General features: G+C 43.3%; 1 protein-coding gene and 1 long non-coding RNA gene across 6 annotated transcripts in view; one reads left to right on the plus strand and one right to left on the minus strand.

The window, feature by feature from the left end:
- LOC310702950 overlaps positions 1-11676 on the minus strand; it is a 52585-nt gene extending 40909 nt beyond the window's left edge. Inside the window, exon 1 of the long non-coding RNA XR_014523829.1 lies at positions 11576-11676. This is a non-coding gene — a long non-coding RNA (uncharacterized lncRNA). The remainder of the gene's footprint in view (positions 1-11575) is intronic.
- A 3997-nt stretch (positions 11677-15673) lies between these two features.
- MTA3 (metastasis associated 1 family member 3) overlaps positions 15674-24384 on the plus strand; it is a 121206-nt gene continuing 112495 nt past the window's right edge. For 3 of the 5 annotated variants that reach the window (XM_083494387.1, XM_083494389.1, XM_083494388.1), the window contains exon 1: positions 15677-15926. In XM_083494387.1, coding sequence (XP_083350513.1) covers positions 15899-15926 — 28 coding nt within the window. In that variant the 5' untranslated portion in view covers positions 15677-15898. Of the gene's footprint in view, positions 15927-24384 lie in introns of all 5 variants that reach the window. The other 2 variants (XM_083494385.1, XM_083494386.1) reach the window with 2 other exon arrangements.

Here is a 24384-nt window from a genome sequence, read left to right on the forward strand (position 1 = left end):
CTTGATTGTTACATCTCCCACTCAGCCATCTCGTCACTACATAGATAAGACTCTCTTCACACACAGAGTCAGGCGGTCAGTCAGAAGCGGAAGAGTAGAAGAGCAGTTTCCGCCCCCTCCTTTCTCAAAACATCAGACCAGGAGATTCTTGCAATGGGTGGGGGTGAAAATATCAACACACCCTCTCTCTCTCCCTATCTCTTGGTAGGGGTGGGGAAGGAGCTGATCCAGGGGAGTTTGTGGGCAGAGGGAGCCAACTCTTTGGCTGCTGGCTTCTGAATACAGTGGTACCTTGGGTTACGAACTTAATTCATTCCGGAGGTCCATTCTTAACCCGAAACCGTTCTTAACCTGAGGCGCGCTTTCGCTAATGGGGCCTCCCACTGCTGCCACGCCGATGCCACGCGATTTCCATTCTCGTCCTTGGGCAAAGTTTGTAACCCAAGGTACTACTTCCGGGTTAGCGGAGTTTGTAACCTGAAGCCTTTGTAACCCGAGGTACCACTGTACAGCTTTAAAAGTTGCTTGGGATTACTTTTTTCAAACACTCCCCAGTGCCACTGAAATAAAAGACCCATGGTCCTGATGAGAGAGTAAATTCCCTCCTCTTGGGTCAAACATACCCTCTACCATTTCTCCAATGAAAATAGGGAGGTTCTATTGAGGAAAAGTGGGACATTCCGGGATCAAATCAGAAACTGGGATGGCTTCTGTAAATCCAGGACTGTTCCTAGAAAATAGGGACACTTGGAGGGTCTGTAAAAAGTGAAAGCATACACATGCACTTTCTGCCCTAGGTGCGCCAAACCAGGAAGTGGTGGTAGCTCTGCCACCGGAAGGCATGGTAGGAGTTTTCATGATATTATGCATAACCCCCTAACATAAATCCTAGCTGTGCGCATGGCTAAAGTATCCCTGGCAAATGGCCATCCAACCTCTGTTTAAAATCCTGCAGTGAAGGAGAGTCCACCACCTTCCAAGGGAGAGACTGTTCCACTGTCCCACAGCTCTTAATGTCAAAAAGTTCTTAATATTTAGGTTAGAATCTCCTTTCTTGTCATTTGAATCCACTGGTTTGGGTTCTAGCCTCTGGAGCAGCAGAAAACAAGCTTGCTCAATCATCCATGTGACAGCCGTTCAGATATTTGAAGATGGTATTATCTCTGCTTTCAGTCTTCTCCAGGCTAAGCATATTTTTCACCACTCTTGGTTTTCCCCAATCAGCTGAGCAGCACAAGGGTGGGGTTTATAAGGAGATGAAAGTTTTAACCCTGTTGGAGAATATGCAAGGCATGCTGAGGATTATGCAAAATGTCTGGACAGTGTACAAAATTCAGCATGCATATCTATCTATCTACAGTGGTCCATTCTTAACCTGAAACTGTTCTTAACCTGAAGCACCACTTTAGCTAATGGGGCCTCCCGCTGCTGCCGCACCGATTTCTGTTCTCATCCTGAAGCAAAGTTCTTAACCCGAGGTAATATTTCTGGGTTAGTGGAGTCTGTAACCTGAAGTGTATGTAACCTGAAGCGTATGTAACCTGAGGTACCACTGTATCATCTATCTATCTATCTATCTATCTATCTATCTATCTAAGCTGATTGGAGAATCTGTATATTGCCTGGGAAATATGCACAATTCCCACTTCATGGAAGGATTATGTGCATATTCTCTATGAAGCCCTGTGAACAGGCACAATGGCTGGTTATTATATACATTAACTACTCAATTTGCATACCCCTGAACATGAGAAAGCATTGCTCCTCATTTATATCCTGGCCTCCACATCCATCCCAAGTATGATATTCATGAATGTGAATATACTCTTTCCAGGTAAGTTTTGATATGGATGCAAAGTGGTTCAATTAATTGGTAATCAGTAAACTACCTTTACTGTGTTGATGAACTATGCAAGAGTCTCAGAAATAGGATCTCTTTGATAATTAATTCTGTAGCAAATGTTTCTTCCTGATCTTCTTTCTTAGTATTTTTTTTAATACACCAAATTTAAAGGTTAATGAGAAATCTGTTCATTAATCTGATTTCTTTTACAAAAGAGTAACTGGAATGATAGCTAAATATTTTGTTAATTTTCCCTTTCACAGTTTGGTTTGAAATGCCATGTGGGGGAGAACATTATCACATGATAATAAATATATTCTTTGCAATGGTGAATACCAAACAGATGTCATTGTGGAGCGCCACTCACTAAAGGGAAATTTAAGTAATCTTACATCATCTTAAAGTATTTCTCCTTCAAGGCCTGAGCTTCCCTAAGATTGAACTGCAGTTAGAATTCATTTGAGCCACTTTTTATTTTATTGATTTAAAAAGGGATGGGAAACCTATGGCCCTCCAGACACTGGTGCTGCTGAATTATTGTTTGTTTGTTTGTTTGTTTGTTTGTACCTTGCCCATCTGACTGGGTTGCCCCAGCCACCATTGGTCATACTGGCTAGAGCTAGAAATCATCCAATTGGTAAACTGATTAGTGTCACCTTGTTTAAAAGAAGATTGCCTTGGAAAACATCGTCTTACAAAGAATCACTTCACAGACCTACAGTTCCCAGAGTTCCTCAGGAAAAGGGGCTCATAGTTCAATCACTCTGGGAACTGCAGCTGAGGGCAGGGAGTTGGGTGTCTCCTAAAAACTCTCAATGCCCCTAACAAACTACAGCTCCCAGAATTCTTTGGAGGAAGCCATGACAGTTTAAAGTGTTATGATACTGCTTTAAATGTGTGTTTTGAAAGTGCCCTTGTATTGGAGAGACCCAATTTCAAAGGCCAACTCATTGGCCGATTTTGGGGCAGGCCCTTGGTCTAACCCACATGACAGGATTGTTGTGATGATAAAATGTGGGAGTGTGGGAGAAGCTATGTGCACTGCCTCGAACTCAGTAGAAAGTTGAGATATAAATGTAAGAAATAGTTAGATCATGTGCTTCCCTTTAGTGCAGGTATGGAGAACATTTGGCCCTCCAGATGTTGCTGACCCACAACTCCCATCATCCTTGGCCATTGGCTATACTTGTTGGGGCTGGTGATAACTGTAGTTCTGCAACATCTGGAGGGTCAAAGGCTCCTCATGGTCGCTTTAGGACAGGCTTCCTCAACATCAGCCCTCCAGATGTTTTTGGCCTACAACTCCCATGATCCCTAGCTAGCAGGACCAGTGGTCAGGGATGATGGGAATTGTAGTCTCAAAACATCTGGAGGGCTGAATTTGAGGAAGCCTGCTTTATGACTTAGCCACAAAGAGAGACAGACAGAGAGAAAGACAGAAAGAGAGAGAGAGAGAGAGAGAGAGAGAGAGAGAGAGGCTTGAATGCAGCGCCATTTTGAGGGGTGACTCACAACTTACCACCTTCTCCTGCTACACAGGCTTGGTTTTCCAGGCACCGTGCCTGAAAATGTGAAATTGCAGCACCACAATAGATTGTGGCCCTGAAGAAAAAAGTTTTCTTCAGGGGGGAATAGTGCTGCAAGATTGCGTGAGATCATGGCAACCAAAATCGTCGCTGCTCTCACTATAAAAAACAGGATGTCCCAGTTTTTCTGGGACACTTGCGGGGTATGGGTTAAGCTCTTCCCTCACTGACCACAAGCTTTCTGGAAACAGCTTAGCTCAGAGTGTGCAAGCTGCTGCCACAGCAAAAATAACCAAGAAGAACCAAAGTGGTTGCAAATTTCTCTTCAGAAGCCTGTGTACTCCTGTGGTCATAAGTCATAGTGTGGTTTAGTGTGGAATGCGGACCCCCCTATCTATCTAGGGGGAACATTTAACAAAATAGCAGGCAGGTGAGATTAATATGTGCGCCGCTCACATATTTTCAGCATTCATTGATGCTGGTTTGTAGATAGAAAAGGCAAACATTTGCTGTAGACATAATACCATTGATTATGACAGGGTGATACCTGTTTATGACAGTGATAAATGAGGCTTCAAAAGCCACCCAACCTTGTCTGGCTAAAAGGTCTCCTATAAAGAAGGGATAATTTGCTGTTGTCATGACACCAAACGGGCTTTGAAAATTACCAGAGGCATAATTAAGCAAACTTTTACTTGTAGGTCAATTTTTTAATTAAATAAAAATAAAAATCTCCCTACAGATAAAAGTGCTTTAAAGTTATTCTTTCTTCTTTTGAGGACAGGGGAGATAAACTCTGCAGCTGAGATAATAATCAGCATTTATCGTCGGCAGGCCGGGAGATGTACTGTTTGACAGATGTGGCAAGTCTCCTGGTATATAACCCAGCAGCTGCACGCTTGATCAACAAAATACACATTAATTTTGCACTTGTGGAACTGGAAAAAGTAAACTAAACAGGTTCATAATTTTTCTTGCATCAGCGCAGTGTACTTAGATGTGTGTTCAAAAGCACCTTTTTTTGCAGATGTTGGACAGGAAAAAAGGGAAGTTTAACTAATTCTCCCAAAATTAAAAAATAAAATGAGCAAAGCTTCTCCACTTATCATTCTTTGTACAGTCAGATACACTAGAGGACAGGGTTCATATACATGCTAGTATCAGCATACTGCATCCTGTACAAAATGCAGAGTACTTTGCTGTGACAATGCCTACAGACACACACACACACACACACACACACACACGCACATATACAGCAGGAGCATTGAGCTGCCAGTTAATTTTCCCACAAGGATGGTGTGTGTAAAGTTAAAAAGGTAAAGGACCCCTGGATGGTTAAGTCCAGTCAAAGGTGACTATGGGGTGTGGCGCTCATCTCACTCCAGGCTGAGGGAGCTGGCATTTGTCCACAGACAGCTTTCCGGGTCATGTGGCCAGTACCGTGACGCGTGCCAGAGTGCATGGAAACGCTGTTTACATTCCTGCCACCGCCACACCTATTTACAGTATCTTTTTTTAAAAGATATTTATTAAAGTTTCAACATATTACAAAAATAAGAGAAAAGAGAAAGAAAAAAAAGAGAGAAAATGAAAATACAAAGTAAAAACAGTTAAAAACAGATCAGTCTTTCCATATCTTATCTTTCATTTGCTTGTTTCCCTGACCTCCTCACACTTCCCTTTTTTGTATTCCAGTTCAATTAGTTAATTCAGCAAATCCTTTCCCTCTTTGATTTTATCTTAATCTTTTATCTTAATATATTATAACTTTAGATTATCACCTGTTAACAATCCATTTTTACATATTCCTTTATAACATTGCTGCTAACAACCACTTAACTTCAATCCAACATCATTCTAACATTCCGCCACACCTATTTATCTACTTGCACTGGTGTGCTTTCAAACTAAGTTCTATAGCAGTTTGCATTTTAAAAAACAATCTAAGCAACTAAGTGAATTATTTTAAATCTCTTATAGATAAGATTATTCAATTTATAGAATATATATTATTATATTAAGCCCAAGAACCACATATATATGTGTCTCTATCTCTTTAGGCTTGCATACCTATTTTAAAGCATCAGCTAGAATATTTATATTATATATAATGAAAATAAATACAAAATAGAACCAAAATCCACATTTAAAGCAGCAAAATTAACAGAATAACTCTCACTCTTATTCTCTTGAGCATTCTCTTAAATATTAGAAAGACATTTCAAATGCAAATTGACACATCTAAAGTATCATTTGCTTTAACTAATGTTAAAGTATCATTAGCTTAACTGAGATTACTGCACCCATGTTCTCTCCCCCACAGAAACATCTCCCAAACACATCCTTAGCAATCTTTCATGTACACATTTTTTTTCTGCCCGTAACACAGCTCATCGCCAACCATTTGTCTCTAATTAATTAATACCCGTGGGACTGGTAAGTAGACCCAGCAGTTGGGCATTTGCAAACCATGCCCCCCTCCCCAGAGTTACTCTTGGGATCCATGCCCAAAATTCAGCCCATGGGAATTGTGTAGGAAAGGCGGTTACTCAGATAGCAAGCACAAGCCTGCAGTATCTAGAACAGGCTTGACCAGAAAAAAATATTACAAGACTAATTCACAATTTAGTCTAGGTAGGAGCTCCGTCAAAGGAGTCTGGCGATGACAGGCCAAAGAACAAGTTGTGAAAGGGTGTGGCAGGAATTGGAAGCTGTGCTTGGAAGGGCTGGATCCGGCGTTTTCTTTGTAGCTTCCGCCTTCTCACTCAACATGTGGGCTCCCAATTTTCCCAGGTTCAGAAGGAATAACACTGGCTGGCTGCTTTTTTGCCAGCTTACAATACTATGCTACCTGAGGTAAAACACAGGAAGGTGCCTCACTGAGACTGTTGGTCCATCTAGCTCAATGTTGTCTATACAAACTGGAAGCAGATCTCTACCCTTTCACAACAGGGGTTTGTCCCAGCCACACCTGGAGGTTGAATGTGGGAGTATTGCATGCAGAACATGTTCTCCGCCACCGAAGTGTGTCCCCAATGGCGCTACTATTCAAGGCAAACAGCAGCACCCAGGACTGGTCAGCTGCCTGAGAGGGCCACCTCATTATGCCCAATGGTAGGGTTGGCCTGATCTCTCCATATGGTCTACTAGTTTCAGGAATTTAGTAGTGTCTAGCACCCGCAAACTCATAACACTGCTTTTTCTTGCCTGTCCTGAAACTTCCAGCACCTAGCTTCTTTGCATGACCTAGAGCAGTAGGAGAGAGGGAGAAAAGCCACTCCCTATCCACTTTCCCACACCTTGCCTAAGATTATATAGCTCTATCATACATCCCCCCCCATCTTGAACACACATACAGATAGAGTGCATTGGGGACTTAATAATACCCTAGCAATATTATTTGACCAGTGTTGAAGCAATGATTCTTCAACATCAACTTCAGTGGACTGGTCATGCTGATCGGATGCCTGATATCATCTGCCAAAGCAACTACAGTGGTACCTCGGGTTACATACGCTTCAGGTTACGGACTCCACTAACCCAGAAATAGTACCTTGGGTTAAGAACTTTGCTTCAGGATGAGAACAGAAATTGGTGCGGCGGCAGCAGGAGGCCCCATTAGCTAAAGTGGTGCTTCAGGTTAAGAACAATTTCAGGTTAAGAACGGACCTCTGGAACAAATTAAGTACTTAACCCGAGGTACCACTGTACTCTATTCCCAACTTAAGAATGGAAGTGTAATGCTGATGGACAACAAGAGGTTTAAAGACGTTCTCAAGGCAAATCTTTTTTAAAAAATGCAGTATAAGCATGGATAATTGGGAAACACTGGGCTGTGAGCGCTCCAGTGGAGAACAGCCTTTACCAAAAGCGTCATGGACTTTGAAAAAGCACGAACTCGGGACAAAAGGGAGAAATGAGCTAAGGAAGGAACGTTTGGCAAATCTTCACCCTGATAAAATCCCGCCCAGAAACCTATGTCCCCAGAGTGAAAGGATCTGTGAATCTAGAATTGGCCACCACAGTCAAAATAAAAAAATTCCTTCCAGTAGCACCTTAAAGACCAACTAAGTTAGTTCTTGGTATGAGCTTTCGTGTGCATGCACACTTCTTCAGATACTCCACAGTCAGTTACAGACACACCATTGATACCATATTCATGGAAGACAATCTTACTCGGCTATGAGTGATTGCAGAAGAAGAAAGTAATATTTCCTTTGTTTGTAAAATAACAATCTGAGTTTAAGAGGATGCGAGGCAGCAGATCCACCAGATGCTCAGAGGAACCAAAGCACTGCTTTCAGCCTGTCTTTCTCTTCCCATTACAGCCTGCTTAAACTGCCATTTGTTACAAGCTCACGTCCCCTGACCTCATCTCTGCAGGTGAACGGCCCATTCAGGAAGCATCAGTACCCATTAAGGAACATTAAGGCTCTTTTGTGTCCTAGCCCTGACTCCCATCTGGAATCACTTAAGGTAAAACCATAGTAATACAGAGCCATTCACTGTAATTAGATAGCAAACTTGCAACAATACCTAGAGGAGGAGAGGAGGGGAGAAGGTGGCTTGTTCTGAAAGTATATTATCATGGATTAGAAAACAATGCTCCTCTGGAACATGTCCAAAGTGCACTTACTAAAAATAGGGATTCAGGAGATTTCCCCAGTGCCGTCACATTATGGTACCCAAAGTTGACACCTCAGAGCTCTTGGTATTTTTGCTGTTATGTTCTTTAACACTGCAATGTACAGAGGTTGGTATACCACTGTTGTTGTTTAGTCGTTTAGTCGTGTCCAACTCTTTGTGACCCCATGGACCAGAGCACGCCAGGCACTTCTGTCTTCTACTGCCTCCCGCAGTTTGGTCAAACTCATGCTGGTAGCTTCGAGAACACTATCCAACCATCTTGTCCTCTGTCGTCCCCTTCTCCTTGTGCCCTCCATCTTTCCCAACATCAGGGAAGTCTTCTCTTCTCATGAGGTGGCCAAAGTATTGGAGCCTCAGCTTCACAATCTGTCCTTCCAGTGAGCACTCAGGGCTGATTTCCTTCAGAATGGAGAGGTTTGATCTTCTTGCAGTCCATGGGACTCTCAAGAGTCTCCTCCAACACCATATACCATACTTTTGGTATAAACGGCTCCTGGAGTGGAGATGTGAGAATGTGTAATTTTACAAACTGTATGCTGGTTTCTTTCTTTCTTTTTCATGGATGTTGCTATTATTTTAATATTAGCTAGTTATTTAAAGCCTAGACCTAATTCAACATATACTTGTAAACTGTGCAATTATAGTTTACTTGTTTCCATTTTCAATATATTAATGTGTGTGTGTGTGTGTGTGTGTGTAAATTTTGGACTGAAGTATGTTATTGAACCTTGTTACTGAATTCTTTCAACAGAAGGAATCTATTGATTTAATGTATGTGAAAATTGTATTAAGTGTGTTGTAAGAAAAAAAACTGCTCCTTTTCCCTTATGGGGTACTCAAGAGCCCGTATAGAGTCCTCTTTTTAGGTTCTCTATTGGTAGGAGAAAATAGCAGAGGTTAACCAGAGAATATTGAGAAGCAAGGCAGTTAGTAAGCCTGATCATTATTAAAGCTGTTGCAACAGGGTGCTCCCCTCACACGCAGGAGAGAGGAGGACCCAGAGCCATGCATGCAAGGCCTTAAATAGACATATTAAATTGCCCACCCTGGAGTCCAAGACCACCCCCAGAAACATCATACATACATCACAGAAGGGGTGTAGCCCAAGACCACGCCCCAGATACATCATACCAACATCACAGAAGAGGCGATCTACAACAGAAATCTAAGTGTGTTGTTTATCCTATGTCTGGCAAGTTATCTGGGTTTTGGCCCCTCTTTTGTTATTATAACTACTTAATTCCTGAATCTAGGTCACAGGTGACAGGCTCACACCCTGTTCATATCTTGAATGTGCCCTTAAGACAGGATTGGTGAGGAGACATACAATAGGGAGGTTTCCAACTTTGACCTTGCAGAAAAATATTTGAGGTCATTTGTTCAGGACTTTTTCTATGGGGTTTCAGACATGTGGTTTATATACAGTTATGGACATTATATATATATATATATATATATATATATATATATATATATATAACCTTAAAATTCTTATAACGTGCATTAATTCCACATCCTGGTTTTGACCGATAAAGCTTTATGCGGCTTTGGACCCGAATACCTCAAAGACTGTTTCTCTCCATGCAAACTTACCTGGATGTTGTATTTGTCATCAGAGGCCTATCTCCGTGTGCCTTGTCTGAAGGATGTGCAAAGTGTAGCAACATGAGGACATGCCTTCTCAGTGGGTAGCTCCCTGCTCTTCCTGCTGTTTGCTTCCAGTTCCCAGGCCAAAGCATTTCTATTTACCAAGGCCTTTGACTGTTAATTGGGATGGAATTTGGTTGTGGTTATTTGGCATATTTAGTACTCATCTTTTAGTGATATTATTGGGATTTGTCATTTTATATATATTTTTGGATGAACGTGGAGTCTAAATGTATTTCATGCTGTAAGTTGTTTTGAGACACTCTTCTCTGTGTGAAAAACAACATGATGATGATGATAATGATGATGGAATTATTGCCATCAGGGAAGGGCTTTCATGCGTTGCATTTGTTATATTACTAGCTGTTTTGGGCTTCCTTTTGGAAGGAAAAGCAAAGTATAAAACTCAAATGAGATGCACAGTTGGGGTGTATGTGTGTGTGTGTGTATAATATTTTTATTAAATATTTCTTACTTTACAAAAATACATGAATTGTCTCTTTTTTCAAGTTGCGTTTTCTACAGATCAGTTTCATTTGTTGTGAAAATGAACAATTTTTACATAGGAAGCTTCTAGTATTCCATTTAGCTTGGTATTCTCTCTGCTAGCGATGCTGTACTTACCACCCTCTAGACATGCTTCCACCCCAGTTCCCATCTGCCTAGCCAGCATGGCCAATGATCAGGGATGAGAGGATCTGGAGTCTAACAACTGATCATTGACCAGCTCCCTGTCCCTTCTCTATGCTCACTGGCCAATTGGAACTTCAGAATTCCAGACATAGGTCTTGTCCAGCTCTGCCAGGAGGTGCCAGTGTAGAACCTAGATCTTCTACATGCAAGGCATGTGCACCACTTCCCCTACTTTATCAAATAGTCACTGCAGGTAAACAAAAACAGCAGAACCTACAGACTCATTGTGGTTCTTTAAAAAGTGTTATCTACAACAGCACTTAGAAAGAAGAACAGTGCTGGAGTGGTAGAGACGGCCGTCAGCAAAAACCACACTTGAGGTTGGGTCCCTATCTGCTTTTTTGGTGTCCGAATTTCTAAGCATATAAATTTGAGCAATGGACAGGCTCTAGCCATTGCGGTGCCCTTTTATTTCCTAGTCACACTGCAGGGAGACAGAAGGGGTGGGCTCAACACGCTCCTGCCATTGTTTAAACTTAACCCTATTAACAGTGAAATATGTTTGGAGGCCAACATCTAATCCAAGTTCCAGCATACCTAATTAAAATTAATCTTCCACCACTTACTTCACTGATTTTTATTACCATCATTTGGAACTTCCAAATTAAATAAGGTGAGTAATGTCTGTGCCATTCATTCTCCAAATTAGTATTTATGGTTTAACTGTGAAACATTATTTTGCAAATGACCGTTTTACAGTATCTGCTGTTATTGCAATGGACAGCGATCATATTTATCTTGCGTCTGTTCCCCAGAAGGTCTCTATTTGCAAGCTTATATTTGGGATAATAAAGCTACAATTATTCCTTTCGAAGCCGCCCGGCTGTTTCTTTAATGCTAGATTTGTTCTCCTCCTGCTTCCAATCAATAATTGCTCTCCTGCTTCCATTTAGCCTTGCGATTAGGGGAAAACCACACTCATGGCAAGAACAAAACAAATGCATAAACAAGCAAACTCCTCGTATACTTGTAGTTTGCTTCTAGTTTAATTAGCATAGGTGGTAGAACACATTTTTCATCTGGTGTTCTATAAATTCAATACAGATTATACTCTTCTTTCAGTGTCAAGGCTGAGAGTGCAATCTGCCAGGAAGTTTTCGTACACAAGACGCACGGAAATGAACAGGAGTCGTGCAAAAACTACTACTGTAATATTGTGTGATACCTGTGCATTTCTGTGGGAAGAAGAGTTTGGATTTGATATCCCGCCTTTCACTCCCTTTAAGGAGTCTCAAAGTGGCTAACATTCTCCTTTCCCTTCCTCCCCCAAAGCAAACAATCTGTGAGGTGAGTGAGGCTGAGAGACTTCAGAGACTTGTGACTAGCCAAGGTCACCCAGCAGCTGCATGTGGAGGAGCGGAGACGCGAACCCGGTTCCCCAGATTACGAGTCTACTACTCTAAACCACTACACCACACTGGCTGGGAGCTGTGCAGGAGGCTTTTTCAATGGGTGGAGGTCTTTGCATTGCTTGCCCACAGGGTACATCCTTTTAAAGGCACAAGCTAGATCAGTGGCAATCAGTGGGGAAACTCAGAATTCTTAGGAAATGTAACGGAGGCTCTTTAACCAGTAAAGGTGGGTGGCCTTCTCTGTATGCCCTCCACTTCATGGGGATTATGGAGGGTAGCCACAACACAAAAACGGGCCTTTTCAGTGGTGGCTCCACATTTGTTTTCTGCTCACCCCAGGCATGCTCGCCTGGTGCCATCATTACTTATTCTTTAAGCACCACGCAAAAACATATATTTTCCTTCGGTTTTTAATTATCTGTGGGTTTTAGCCCTGGCTTTGAAAAATATCAATTTTTGATTGTCCTCTGTTTTGTTTTATGCTGGTTTTAATGTGTGTGTTATTTATTTATTGTCACAAATTGCTTTGAGCTACTTTTTTTTTGCGGGGTGGGGGAAAGGCAATGAATAAGTTAAATGAATAATACATAAAGAGTAAGATTTTCTTGAAAGACAGCTTGCCCACCATTACTAATGTTTTTCTGAAGTGCACAATCAGAGGGACATGTTAGGTGCTCCAGATACTACGTGTTAAGTTCATGGAGGACAGTGAAGACATCTGAAGACAGCCCTGTTTAGGGAAGTTTTTAATGTTTGAAGTTTTATTTTGTTCTTAGTGTTCTGTTGGGAGCTGCCCAGAATGGCTGGGGAAACCCAGCCAGGTGGGTTGGGTATCATCATCATCCTGAGTCCAAGAGACCCAATCTCTGTCCTCCAGCATGAGCTCAGTAGGTGAGTTCCTTGAACAGATCTCAGAAGCGTCTAGAACACAACAGGGTCACCAAGGAGAGGGCACACTGGTTTCCCCCAGTGTTTTCCTTGATGCTGGGAAATTTGAAAACAATTGTGCTAAAGGGCTATTTCCTCTATAACCAGCAGTATTTACTCTGCTGTTGGATGGTGGCTAATGGGTTTGGTTTTAAAATTTTCATGGTAAGTTTTATTTCTTGCGCTATGTAGAATGAGTTGCTTTTGGTGTTGTTTTATTCTTCCTAGCTAGTTCTGTCAAGACTCCAGCCCTGATGCAGGTTTTCTGTCTCATTGAGAACCAGGCCTTCCTATTCTTAGTTACGGTAGTTCTTTATTGTCTCCATTTTACAGATAACGAACTGAGTTTGAGAGAAAGTGATATGCTCAAGGACACGGAAGACAATAGGAAAAGGAGACCACAGAATATAAAAGATCTTCTGATTGCCCTTTATCAGCAAGCTTTCCTTTCAGCCGATAAAGGTTTCAGGCTGTGAAATCTTTTTAAAAAGGACAGAAATTGGACTTTTTGTTAAAAGCAGGAAAGGAGAAATATGTGGCATTTGCGATTTCACACATTCATTCATTTTAGTGCTGGGACCAGCATGCTCATTTCCCATTAAGACAGGAAATGAAAAAGGTAGTGCTGAATGGCTTATAAGAAATATTAACCTAATAGTAATCTGCTCATTTAAAGCAAGGGAGGTAGACATGAGACGAGATAAATGTACACTGTAGAAAAGTAACATTGCAATAGTTGTCATAACTTTTAAGCACTATGCAAGTTCCTAATTCTGCAGTACCTTTAGCTACAGAAGAAGAGCTGAAAAATCAGTCAAATATATTCAGAGGAGACGTTTTCTGAAAATGAAATTAATGGGTTGTCATCATCTATGAGCCAGAAAAGCAGAAGGCATCCCGTGAGGAAATGCTCCAACTCATAGTAGCATCATTAAAATGATAGATTTTTCATTAATCAGACTCATACACAGAAGTTTTTCACATAATTGTTTCTTAGGAGCAATCTGCAATCATTTCATCTGCAAATAATTGAGATTTCATATTTATTGATGCTGGAACTTGAAGCTAGTTTCATCTTTAAAACAAATTTCAGACACAAGAACCCATTTTCCTCCGATTCAGTTTTGAAAAGTATTTGCGGTTTATAAACCCAACACTACATCAGTTCTGGCTGCAACTGTCAAATACAATTATATTGTCCTACAGCTTGATTCTTGGTGGGAACTAATTTTATATTGTGAATGAAATATCATATAAACAGTAGCTTCAGGATGGATTTTGACAACTGGGAATGAATCATTACCTGAGGCATACTTAACACTACAGACTTACAGTTCATGCACATTTACTTGGAAGTAAGGCCCAATGAGATCAGTGAGACTTGCTCCGAGGGAAATATGCACTGTGGCTACAAACTGGTTTAATAAGCATTTCTTTTCTCCAGGGAGCTGCAGTTCTTTGACTTATGGGTGGCTAAGAGAATTCTCAGCACTCTTAACAAACTCTGATTCCCATAATTCTTTGGGAGAATACCACACTTAAACTGCCATAGAACCATGTTATTTTGACGTGCTCTTAAAAGCAAACCACATGGAGTTTTTCATATTGCATATGACTGTGAGATTAAACATAAATCTATCAGCTTTCCACACCTACTTGGAAATCTGGGGAAGCACAGCAGTTGCAGTGTTTTGTTTAGTCATGTGAACAGAGACTATTGCTTTCCGAAGAGTACCATTCTGAATATGGAAAGCTTTTAACATATTTTTTTGCAGACCCAATCTCTGAGCAGTGTGAGATTCCAGCAGTTCCAGGTGCGCTTACCCAGGGTCTGTGTTTACTTTTGGAAACGAGGCACAGTGGAGACTGTGATGTCTTTATGACATATGGTTTATTTACACTTATATACAACCTGAGCCTAGGAAGGAGACTTTTTGTCTTAATGGCACAACAACCAAGCTATCACCGCAGCACAGGAGACTTAGCCTAGCTTAATTAGCTTTTGACATTTGCTAACTCCCGGGGATTAGAAGTGTCTAGTACCCAACTTAATACACAGAGGTCCAGCATCCAGTTTTAACACTCCCCCTCTTTCTAACACACCCAAATAGAATATGTAAAATTAGCAAGTATGATGGCCAAAATAAGAAATATAGATGGAAAGATAGTAACAACTGAGTAGGAACAATTTGAAGGGTATTTAAAACAAAGTGGCATTAAGATAAATCTACAAGCAGGGATAAAGCTGTGATCAGCAGCAGACAAAAGAAAGGATCGTGAATACAAGGAGAAAAAAAAACAGAAAATCAATGGAGATGTAGCAAACTAAAAAATTTGTAATAGGATGTTAACGAAAGATAGGTTTGGAAGTCTGTATTAGATTTGATAGGATGGAAAAAATGTATGCCTAATGTTTACTGAACAATGCATTTTTTTAAAATAAAAAAGTACTAACACCCACTGGCTTATAGAGGTCTAGCACTCACAAACTCATCATAGTAGGGTGTGTTCTATGGTAAACAATCAAGACCAACGTGGTCTTGGTAAACACAATTATGGTGCAAACGCGCGCATTTATTTGTATTTTTGCAATTGCATGTATTGAGCGAGGTATGATGGCCAACATGAAAATCTGAAGGAGCTCCCACCCCACGCTCTCCTAAACACTGCACCCCAATGCCAGCGCCCTGCGCCCCATTTTGCAGAATGCACCTGCGTCTCCCACCCCCCCGCGCAGGCAAAACATCCACCTGTCCCTGCTAGGCGCGCGCGCGCAAAAGGACCACGTACCCAAAAGGGGACCTACTCCTGAGCCACCCCCAATTGGATCCCTTCCTCCCCCAGCCCCGGAGACAGACCCACCCGAGGGAACTTTTTAACCCTTCCTCTCCCCGGCCTTGGGCGCACACGCACGTCGGCGTGGGCTGTGCGGTCTCGGCGTCGCCGGCGCCGCCCGCTCGCAGCCAACTGCGCTCTCCGCCCTGCCCAGCGAGGCGGGCCCGGATGCTCGGCCTTAACCCTTCAGCTTCCCGCGGCTTCCTCCCTTCGCTCCCTTCCCCCACCGCCGAGCGAGAAGGCCGAGGAAGCGGCGGAGCCGCCTGGCACCCTGCTGTGGTGCCCGGCGTAGGTGGCGTCAAGGGCAGCGGCAGCAGCGCCGGCGGCGGCAGTAGCAGCGGAGAGGGCTGGGCGCTCCTCCCCTTCCCCAGCCCGGCGTCGGCGGCAGCAGAGGAGGAGGAGGAGGGCGCAGAGAGAGCGCAGACATGGCGGCCAACATGTACCGAGTGGGAGGTATGTGGGGCTGGCGCGGGGGGTCCTCAGCGCAGCGCGCCCCCTCGGCTCCCGGGTTTGTCCTTGGACGCCGAGGAGGAGCAGGAGGGAGGGCTTGGCGCCGGGGTCCCGTGGGGCGAAGGAGTGCGGCCTCGCGGGGAGAAGGAGTGCGGGGCCGGCTCTCGGCCGGGCCGGAGCGAAGGGGCGTGTTGAGCGGAGCCGAGCCTGGCGCAGCACCCGCCCCCCGCGGGGAACCCAGCCTCCTCCTCCTCCGGATGCCTTCCCACGAGGGAGGCTACGGCCCACCTGGGCAGGGAGGTGGAATTTGGGGGAGAAGCCCCCCGCGCCGCGGCCTCTCTTCCGCGGGAAAGCGGCGGGACAACCGCGCTCCCCGGGAATGGCAGTCTCTGCGCTTCCCCAAGGGGAGCCGGCCCAACTCTCCCTCCCTTCCCCATTAATGGAAGGGGGGAGCTTCCGAGGCCTCCCCGACCCCCTCTGGCTAGAAGAAAGCTCTCCCTTCGCCCCTGGTGTGTGGGGACTCTTTCAGGGGCGAGGGAGACGCAGGGCGCACCCCCTATTCTGACATCACGTGTTCTGGGGTTCACCCCCCCAGCCAGTTCAGCGTGGTCCTCAGCGTGCCCCCCCATGTTTGCTCTCATGTGAAAATTGGCACAAGGTCGCAGGCCTCTCCTTTGTCCCATGGGATCCAGTGGGGCTGCTCCAAAGCAAGTGGAGTGGATAGGAAAAAAAGGATAACTGGTGTGTAAAAGGATGGAAACTGGATAGGGAGAGAATTCTCCTTTTCGTTATAACTGAAACTGGGGAGACAGTGGCCCTGTCCCTAGTTAAATTAGATGGCAGTAGCAATTGCTTTTTCCGCACAGAGCGTAGTTAACCTCTGGGATTCGCTGCCGCAGGAGGTGGTGTCAGGGGGTTGGCATCACACCAGTTTGGGAGTGGGAAGGTGAATGGGCAGTATTGGCAGTGGTGAGGGCATGAGGTGAGCCCTCAGAGAGGCACTCCCTCCCTAGGGTAGCCCCAAACCTGAAGCTGGCCTGACACTGGTGATGGTTTAAAAAGAGTTCAGTATAAATGGTCATTGATCATAATACCTCAATGGAAAATCCTGTGCACAGAACAATAATAATTATTTATATCCTGCCCTCCCCAGCCAAAGCCGGGCTCAGAAGTTGCATATCAGTAACAGTGTATTTGTGGGTTTCCTAGGAGCATCTAGGTGGCCTTTTTCTGGAAGTGGGATGCTGGACTTGATGCACTTTTGATATGATTTTGAACTCCAAAGGGTAATACTGGAGGAATCTGCTTCTTAAGTGCCAATTCATTCAAAATGGCGGCACTCATTTTCTCTGTGTGATTGGGCAACTTGGGTGTGGAGAAACTCTAATCTGAAATGACCATTTAAATGGGAGGGCCACTTTCCTCTACATAGCTGTGCACACACAGCTGTGTGAGAGAGAATAATGTCTGCTTGGGTGAACCAACTTTTAAGGCCTGATTCTCAGAATTTGCTCATTGAGGAGCATTTTGTTGCTGTGAGGAAGTGCAGATTTGGGCACAAGTGATGGGAATAGAACACCAGAGTGTTCCCCCACAGAAAGCTAACATATCAGGGAGATAACATGCCAGACGGTCACCATTTTGTAAGTACAGTACTGGCAAGTCTAGATACCAATAAGTAAGTACTGGCAAATTTAGGCTGTGCAATTAAAGTGGATTTGGTGCTTATGGCCAAGAAAATACAAATAATAATAATGCACCGGAAATAGTGGCATTGTATCATAGGGTTGCCATTCGTCCAGAATTTCCCAGACATAATCTGGAATACTACAGTCGGAAGCAGTGTCTGGGCGGAAATCACTAAAAGTGTTTGGGAAAATCCAAAAGTATGTTGTCAGCAGTGTCATTTTTGGTGATTTCCCTTAAAAAAAGTTCAACAACTTTGCTAAAAAAGAGCTCAACAGTGATGTATAACCTCCACATGGATTTTGTGCAAACAAATCTGGATGAATGCTCGATAAACACGTTGTCTGGAAGACCCCCTAGAACCTTTCTCCCTAACACTATTTATTTAAAACAGAAGTGAGGAACCTGTGGCCGTAAGTGATGCCAACTCCCATCAGCATCAGTGGTCAGAGATGATGGGAGTTGTAGTCAATAAATATCTGGCAGGCCACAGGTTTCCTCTCCGTGATTTAAGGTATCAGCATAAAGAGTATTCCAATAATAAAGGTTAATAACATGGATAAGACGACTGTTTGTTTGGAAGAAGGTGCATAGCAGTTGAGTGGAAACTTTGGCCCTTTAGATCAGGGTTTCCCAGACTTGAGTTGCTGGGAATTCTGCATAAAAAAGAACTGTGCTGAGGGAGAACAGAAATGGAGAAGGACAGGGCAGCCTGTGCTTGAAGGCTGGAGTGCTGAAGTCCAGCAGAGAAGACAGGAACAAAGAGACAAGACTTTTCCTTCTTCTGAGGAAGAAAAATAAGGGAGTGGAGGGCTATGAGGAAGTTTAGGGTCATGTTGAAGGGAACTACATCCTCATAGCACTGCAACAAACACTGAAACACTTGACCCTCTGCTTATTCTTCCGGAAGGGAAAATCCATGGATACTTTTGACCCCATTGTTGGCCTTTCTAGCATTCAGTCATTGGAGTCCCACCTGCAGCCTGAAGTGCTACATCCTGGACTCTGATTTAGTACATCACCAGTGCTTTGTGAAGACTAGGCATGTCCCCCAGAATAATAATAATAATAATAATAATAATAATAATAATAATAATAAGTAGTAGTAGTAGTAGTAGTAGTAGTAGTAGTAAATAATTCAGAGAAGCCTGCCACACATGATTCCAAGGATGAGCTGAAACATACATAGCTTGAGTGGTGTGCCTTTGCACTCCTCTTTTTGTGTTAGATGTGCAGTCTTCCTAGGAAAACTACATTGAGGAACAACGAGTTTTTCCTGTTTCCTGTGGAAGCTGGCAGTGCCGGTTGGCAGGCTCTTGTGACACTATGGAGTCACCCTGCCCACTCCACCCACTCTGTTTTATGTTTTTTTTTTTTAAGAAGGCAAAAAGACTCCGGATAAGCGCACCAGGTTCCTGAACCCTGCCGAAAATCAAGAAACAGACAAAAAATACCTGGAGCTCAATAGGGGGATGGAAAGGTAAAACTAGGAATTAGGTATAGGCGTTTTAGCCTTGAGATTCCACCAGCTAAGAAATTAACTGCTGGCTTAAGTTGCACAGACATTTTATATTTTTGTACAAATGCCCCTTATTCATGAATCTCAGAAAAACTACCCTGTCTTTACAGCATCATTGCTCTTTAAAGATTCAGTTTGACCAAGTGACATCTTACCATATGAGGTAGGTTAGGCTGAGAAAGACAGCGAATGGTCCAAGGTCACTCAGTAAGCTTCATGGCTTAAGTCAGGATTTGAACCCTGGTCTCCTAGGTCCTAGTCAAATACTCTAACCACTACACCACATTAGCTCTCCTTAGCCACAGGTGCCTTAGATAATATTAGGAATGCCCTGCCTCTTAATTCTCAGCCTGAGGGGTCGAGTGACGTAAGGGAAGATGCTACCTGTTCACATGTATTATTTTAGTTGCTTTTGACTTGGCAAAGCATATCATGTCTTTCCTGGCCCTTCCACGCCAGGAGAAATTGGATGGGTGGTTGCAGTAGTTCTGTGAGGCTCTTTCCAATAGAGGGAATATAATAATCTGGATGCCCTTTCTCCCGTGTTGTAAGAAAACTTGCAATACTATTGCAGCTGCATTTTTCATGTTTTCTAGTGCCAGGAGACCTGCAATCATGCTACAATCTTCTTTACGGTGTGGGAAAGTGAAATCTTAGGAGAAAGGCGGAGGCATGGCCACTTACCAGCTCACCTGTGGGGTAATTTTATCTTGCTCTGGGCAATTGCTTAATTGCACCTTTGCATTCCTCGCCAGCAGGAGCAAGGAACTGGAGTTGTTACCCTGACCTAATTGTGAGCATCTCAACCATTCTCTTAACGATTAATTAATGAACTTCCTCAGCAAGCAAACTTGTTTTCTTACTTTCATTCTTGCAAAAGTGTGTTGTCTTCTTTGTCCCATAAGGCTGAAATGGCAAATGTTCCTTAACTTTCAAAGGGGAGCATTTATTCAGCGAAATGAGTCAGATACTGCAGTTTTCTACACAAGGGCTAGGTAATCTGTGGCCCTCCAGATGTTGGATGTTGACTCTTCATCATCCCTAAGCATTGGCCATGCTGTTTGGAGTTGATGGGAGTTTGAGCCTGGCAACATCTGGAGAATTGCCCTATTCCCTACCTGTGCTCTACACGCTTCACCTGAAAACAAGTGGGACTTAACACGCATACAATAAACACATTGTCGATCTAGGAAGTAGATGGATCTTTAGGGGATGCACAATTATACTTCCCTGTAAATGCTAGTATGTGTGAAGAAACGGGTCAAGTTTGAAAACGTCTGCAAGTAGGATGGTGTGCAATTGTTTCAGTATTTCAAGGCAGGTATGGAAGGGTTTGTAGGTAGTGCAGAGTAGGGGTTAGAGGTTGAACTAGAACCTTGGGAACCAGGTTTCAAGTCTTCACTCAGTCACTGGATAGCCTTCGGCCAGCCACTGGCTCTTAGCTTAACCTACCTGGCATGGTTGTTGAGATGCAGCGGCAAACCATGTATGCCCCCTTGAGCTCTTTTTGGAGGAAAGGTGGGATATAAATGTAATGATAAGAATGATAAGGCTGCATTTCAATTTAGAGATGGACCTGTTGAACATATATTTCTATCTTATACAGATAGAGAGATACGGAGATATATATCTTTTAAATAAAAAACTTTAAAAGCTGCAGATCGTCAGTACTGTATTTAAAGAAGCAGTCTCCCTTTTCTCTCATGCAGGAGGGAATGCCTCTCTTAAGTTAATACACCCGCTACAGCAATGCATGCATCATCTTGAAACAAAGAAAGTTGTCTTGTTTCAGAACCACTGTTTTTACGTGCATGGATATGAAACCAGTGCATTCAATTAACAAAAACTTGTACTTTTAATCAGCTAAGATTTCTTTAGTTTAGTCCTATATTTTAAATCTCATCAGTCCTATTTTCTTCATCTCATCATTGAGCTGCCATAGCATAGTACAGGGTTAGCCAATGTGGTTCCCTCTGTTGTTGGACTCCAGTTCCTATCATTCCTGGCCAATGGCCATGCTGGCTGAGACTGATGAGAGCTGTTATCTGAACGACACCTGCAGAGCAAAATGTTGGTTACCCCGGCAATGGTCTTTGAAAACATCTGCGCTTAGCCACGAACTCAGTAGATGGCCTTGAGCAGGAACTCTCTTTAATCTCAGCCCTTCTACCCTTGTCTTTTCTAACCGTAATATGGGACTAATGATGTTCACGCTGGCTTTGTTTAAATAATATTCCTCCGTTACTCATCCTCTCTTGTGCCTTGTATCAGTCCTCTCTCTTGTAGGAAGAAAGTGTAAAATGTTTCATGTGTTTCAAGCTAGGGTTGTGATTTTTTTCTAGTGAAAGTATTGTGAACAGCTTTGAGGTTTTTATCTACAATCAAATGGCACATAAATCTTAAGAAAGAAATAAAATGGAAAGGAGATGTAGACTGCTGCTCAGCCTTGTAGGTCTATGACTGATCACCCTGTGATCCTTGGATAAAGGGTGGTATATAAACATAATAAACAAATAAAACAAATAAATAAATAAATAGGAGGACGGTGATGGGGAACCTTTTTCTACAATGGATAGTTGACTCATAAGGGAAGTCGTTTTGGTGCTGCAGCCACTGGCGGGTGAAGCTGGAACAAAGGGAGGGTGGAGGTCGAAATTTTTAGGGTTGCGTAGTGCACTTTCTGTCTTTCTCTTCCACAGTAATAGAGGTTTTCTGGGAAATTTTCTTATGCAAATTGGGCATATTTTTATAGTGTAATTTCCGTCAGCAAATTTTCATTCTGCCTTGAAAATAGTTTCTATGCAAGTTAGACTGATCTGCACCAGGATAAACTTCCAGTATGTGTTAGAAAACTCCCTAGAGAGTGATCTAATTTGTCTTGAAACTGAACATTTTACAGGGAAAAATGAAGCATTTGGCAGGCTGAGGGGTGGGGTGGAATTGCTCAACACCACTGCTCTGCTACCATATCTTTGTATTAAATGAGGGCTGCGTGTGGCCAATGAGCTGCAGCTTCCTGTTTTTGGTATGAGAAGTCCCGAGAGCAAGGGGCACTCCTCAGAAGTAGGACCAAGGCTCACAGGTAGAATGAATCTATTTATTTCACTCACTGACCAAAGTGCTCACAGGTAGAGCACTCACTATGCATATAGAAAGTCTCCGGATTGAGCAGCTTGGTGGCATGAAAAGGTTCTGTCTGAGACTTTGGAGAGCTGCCGCCTGTTAGTTCTGGGTGTATCAACAAGCTCTCTTCTCTAATTTACAGTGGTGCCTCGCAAGACGAAAATAATCCGTTCCGTGAGTCTCTTCGTCTAGCGGTTTTTTCGTCTTGCTAAGCAACCCTATTAGCGGCTTAGTGGATTAGCGCTATTAGCGGTTTAGCGGCTATTAAAGGCTTAGCGGCTTAGCGGCTAAAAGGCTATTAGCGGTTTAGCGGCTTAGAAAAAGGGGGGGAAAGCGAAAAAAATTGCAAGACTCGCAAGACGTTTTCGTCTTGCGAAGCAAGCCCATAGGGAAATTCGTCTTGTGAAGCGCATCGAAAAACAGAAAACCCTTTCGTCTAGCGGGTTTTTCATCTTGCGAGGCATTCGTCTTGCGGGGCACCACTGTATTTAGGTATTTAGGTCCTGCATTCCTATAAGTTCTATAAGTTCAGTGCTGTGTACGTTTTAACTCCGGAATAAGTTTTACTGGATATAATTGGATATGCTTCTGAATGAACATTCATAGAATCAGTAGTTTAGTGGGGCCAAGCCACACTCCCAACATCAGTGCTGCTATAGCTTACCTAGATGGCATTTGGCAAGGCTACACAAATGCACTAGTGGAGCCAGCACTCTTCTGGTCTACCTGCACAGCTCCCTATCCAGGCCAATGCCATCCAGATAAGCTGCAGTGGCACTGCTCCATCACACAGCTTGGGGTGTGTCCCCACTGCCTACATCAGGCATAGGCAAACTCCGCCCCCCAGATGTTTAGGACTACAATTCCCATCATCCCTAGCTAACAGGAACACTGGTCAGTGATGATGGGAATTGTAGTCCCAGACATCTGAAGGGCCAGAGTTTGCCTATGCCTGGCCTACATTCCTGCTGAAGTCTAGTTAAAGTCTTGCACAACCTGATTACAGTGGTACCTCAGGTTACATATGCTTTATGTTACATACGCTTCAGGCTACGGACTCCGCTAATCCAGAAATAGTACCTTGGGTTAAGAACTTTGCTTCATGATGAGTACAGAAATTGTGCAGTGGCAGCAGGAGGCCCCATTAGCTAAAGTGGTGCTTCAGGTTAAGAACAGTTTCAGGTTAAGAACAGGCCTCCAGAACAAATTAAGTTCTTAACCCGAGGTACCACTGTATTATTATTCAGATTATGAGTTGTCCAATCAGCGTGATGTTCCTCCTAGGGGGTCATGACCATTTCTTAAATTTTCAGACCTAAAAGTCTTCCCTGGTGCAATGGTTTGGAAAAATGCAGGAAGTCACTTGCAACGGCCGTGGCTAAGCCTACTTCCTTCAGACATCTTGCATGAGTCACGATGGATAAGGAAATTGTTTCGGTTCTCAACTCTCCCTTGCTGTCCTGCACACTCCTTTGTTGACACTGATAGTAAATGACCAGGTTAAACATTGCATTTGCTTTCCACTCTTTGGGGTTCAATCTCTTGAGTATTACTTTTTATTGTTTGTGTTGGTCCTACAGAAACAATGTTCATTTTCCTACTGTCTAACTACTTAAAGATTATTTAGAGACACATGGGGTGTGACCAGAAATTGAGAAATTGTTCTTCTTGTGTGAACTGTCATTTCCTAATTCTAGCAGAGCACAAGATGTTTGATTTTAGCTTCTTTCTCTCTTTTCAGTCTGCTAATCTAGAATTATACATTACGTGCAGCGTGTATAATCTAGAAGTAAAACTTTGCATAGGTTGAAGCTTTAAATGTAGTAAGCATTGGCTCATGACTCTTTGGACATCTAGGTGCATCTAGTCATACATGGATGCTTCTTGCATGAATTTTAGTATTTGGATTGGTTTTAATCAGCGCTGTTGGTGGTTTTCTGCAATGTTCATAGTTCACCAGAGCACCAGATGTTGTGCATAGGAACGTCGGAAGCTGTCTTATTATGCTGAGTCAGACCATTTGGTCCATCAAGCTCAGTACTATTTGCACTGGCTGACAGTGGCTCCTCTGGGTTTCTGGCAGGGAGCCTTTGCAGCTCTAGCTGGAGATACTGGGGATTGAACCTGCGACCT

The sequence above is a fragment of the Podarcis liolepis genome (genome assembly GCF_965112155.1).
Source record: "Podarcis liolepis genome assembly, chromosome: 3".
Classification (NCBI taxonomy): domain Eukaryota; kingdom Metazoa; phylum Chordata; class Lepidosauria; order Squamata; family Lacertidae; genus Podarcis; species Podarcis liolepis.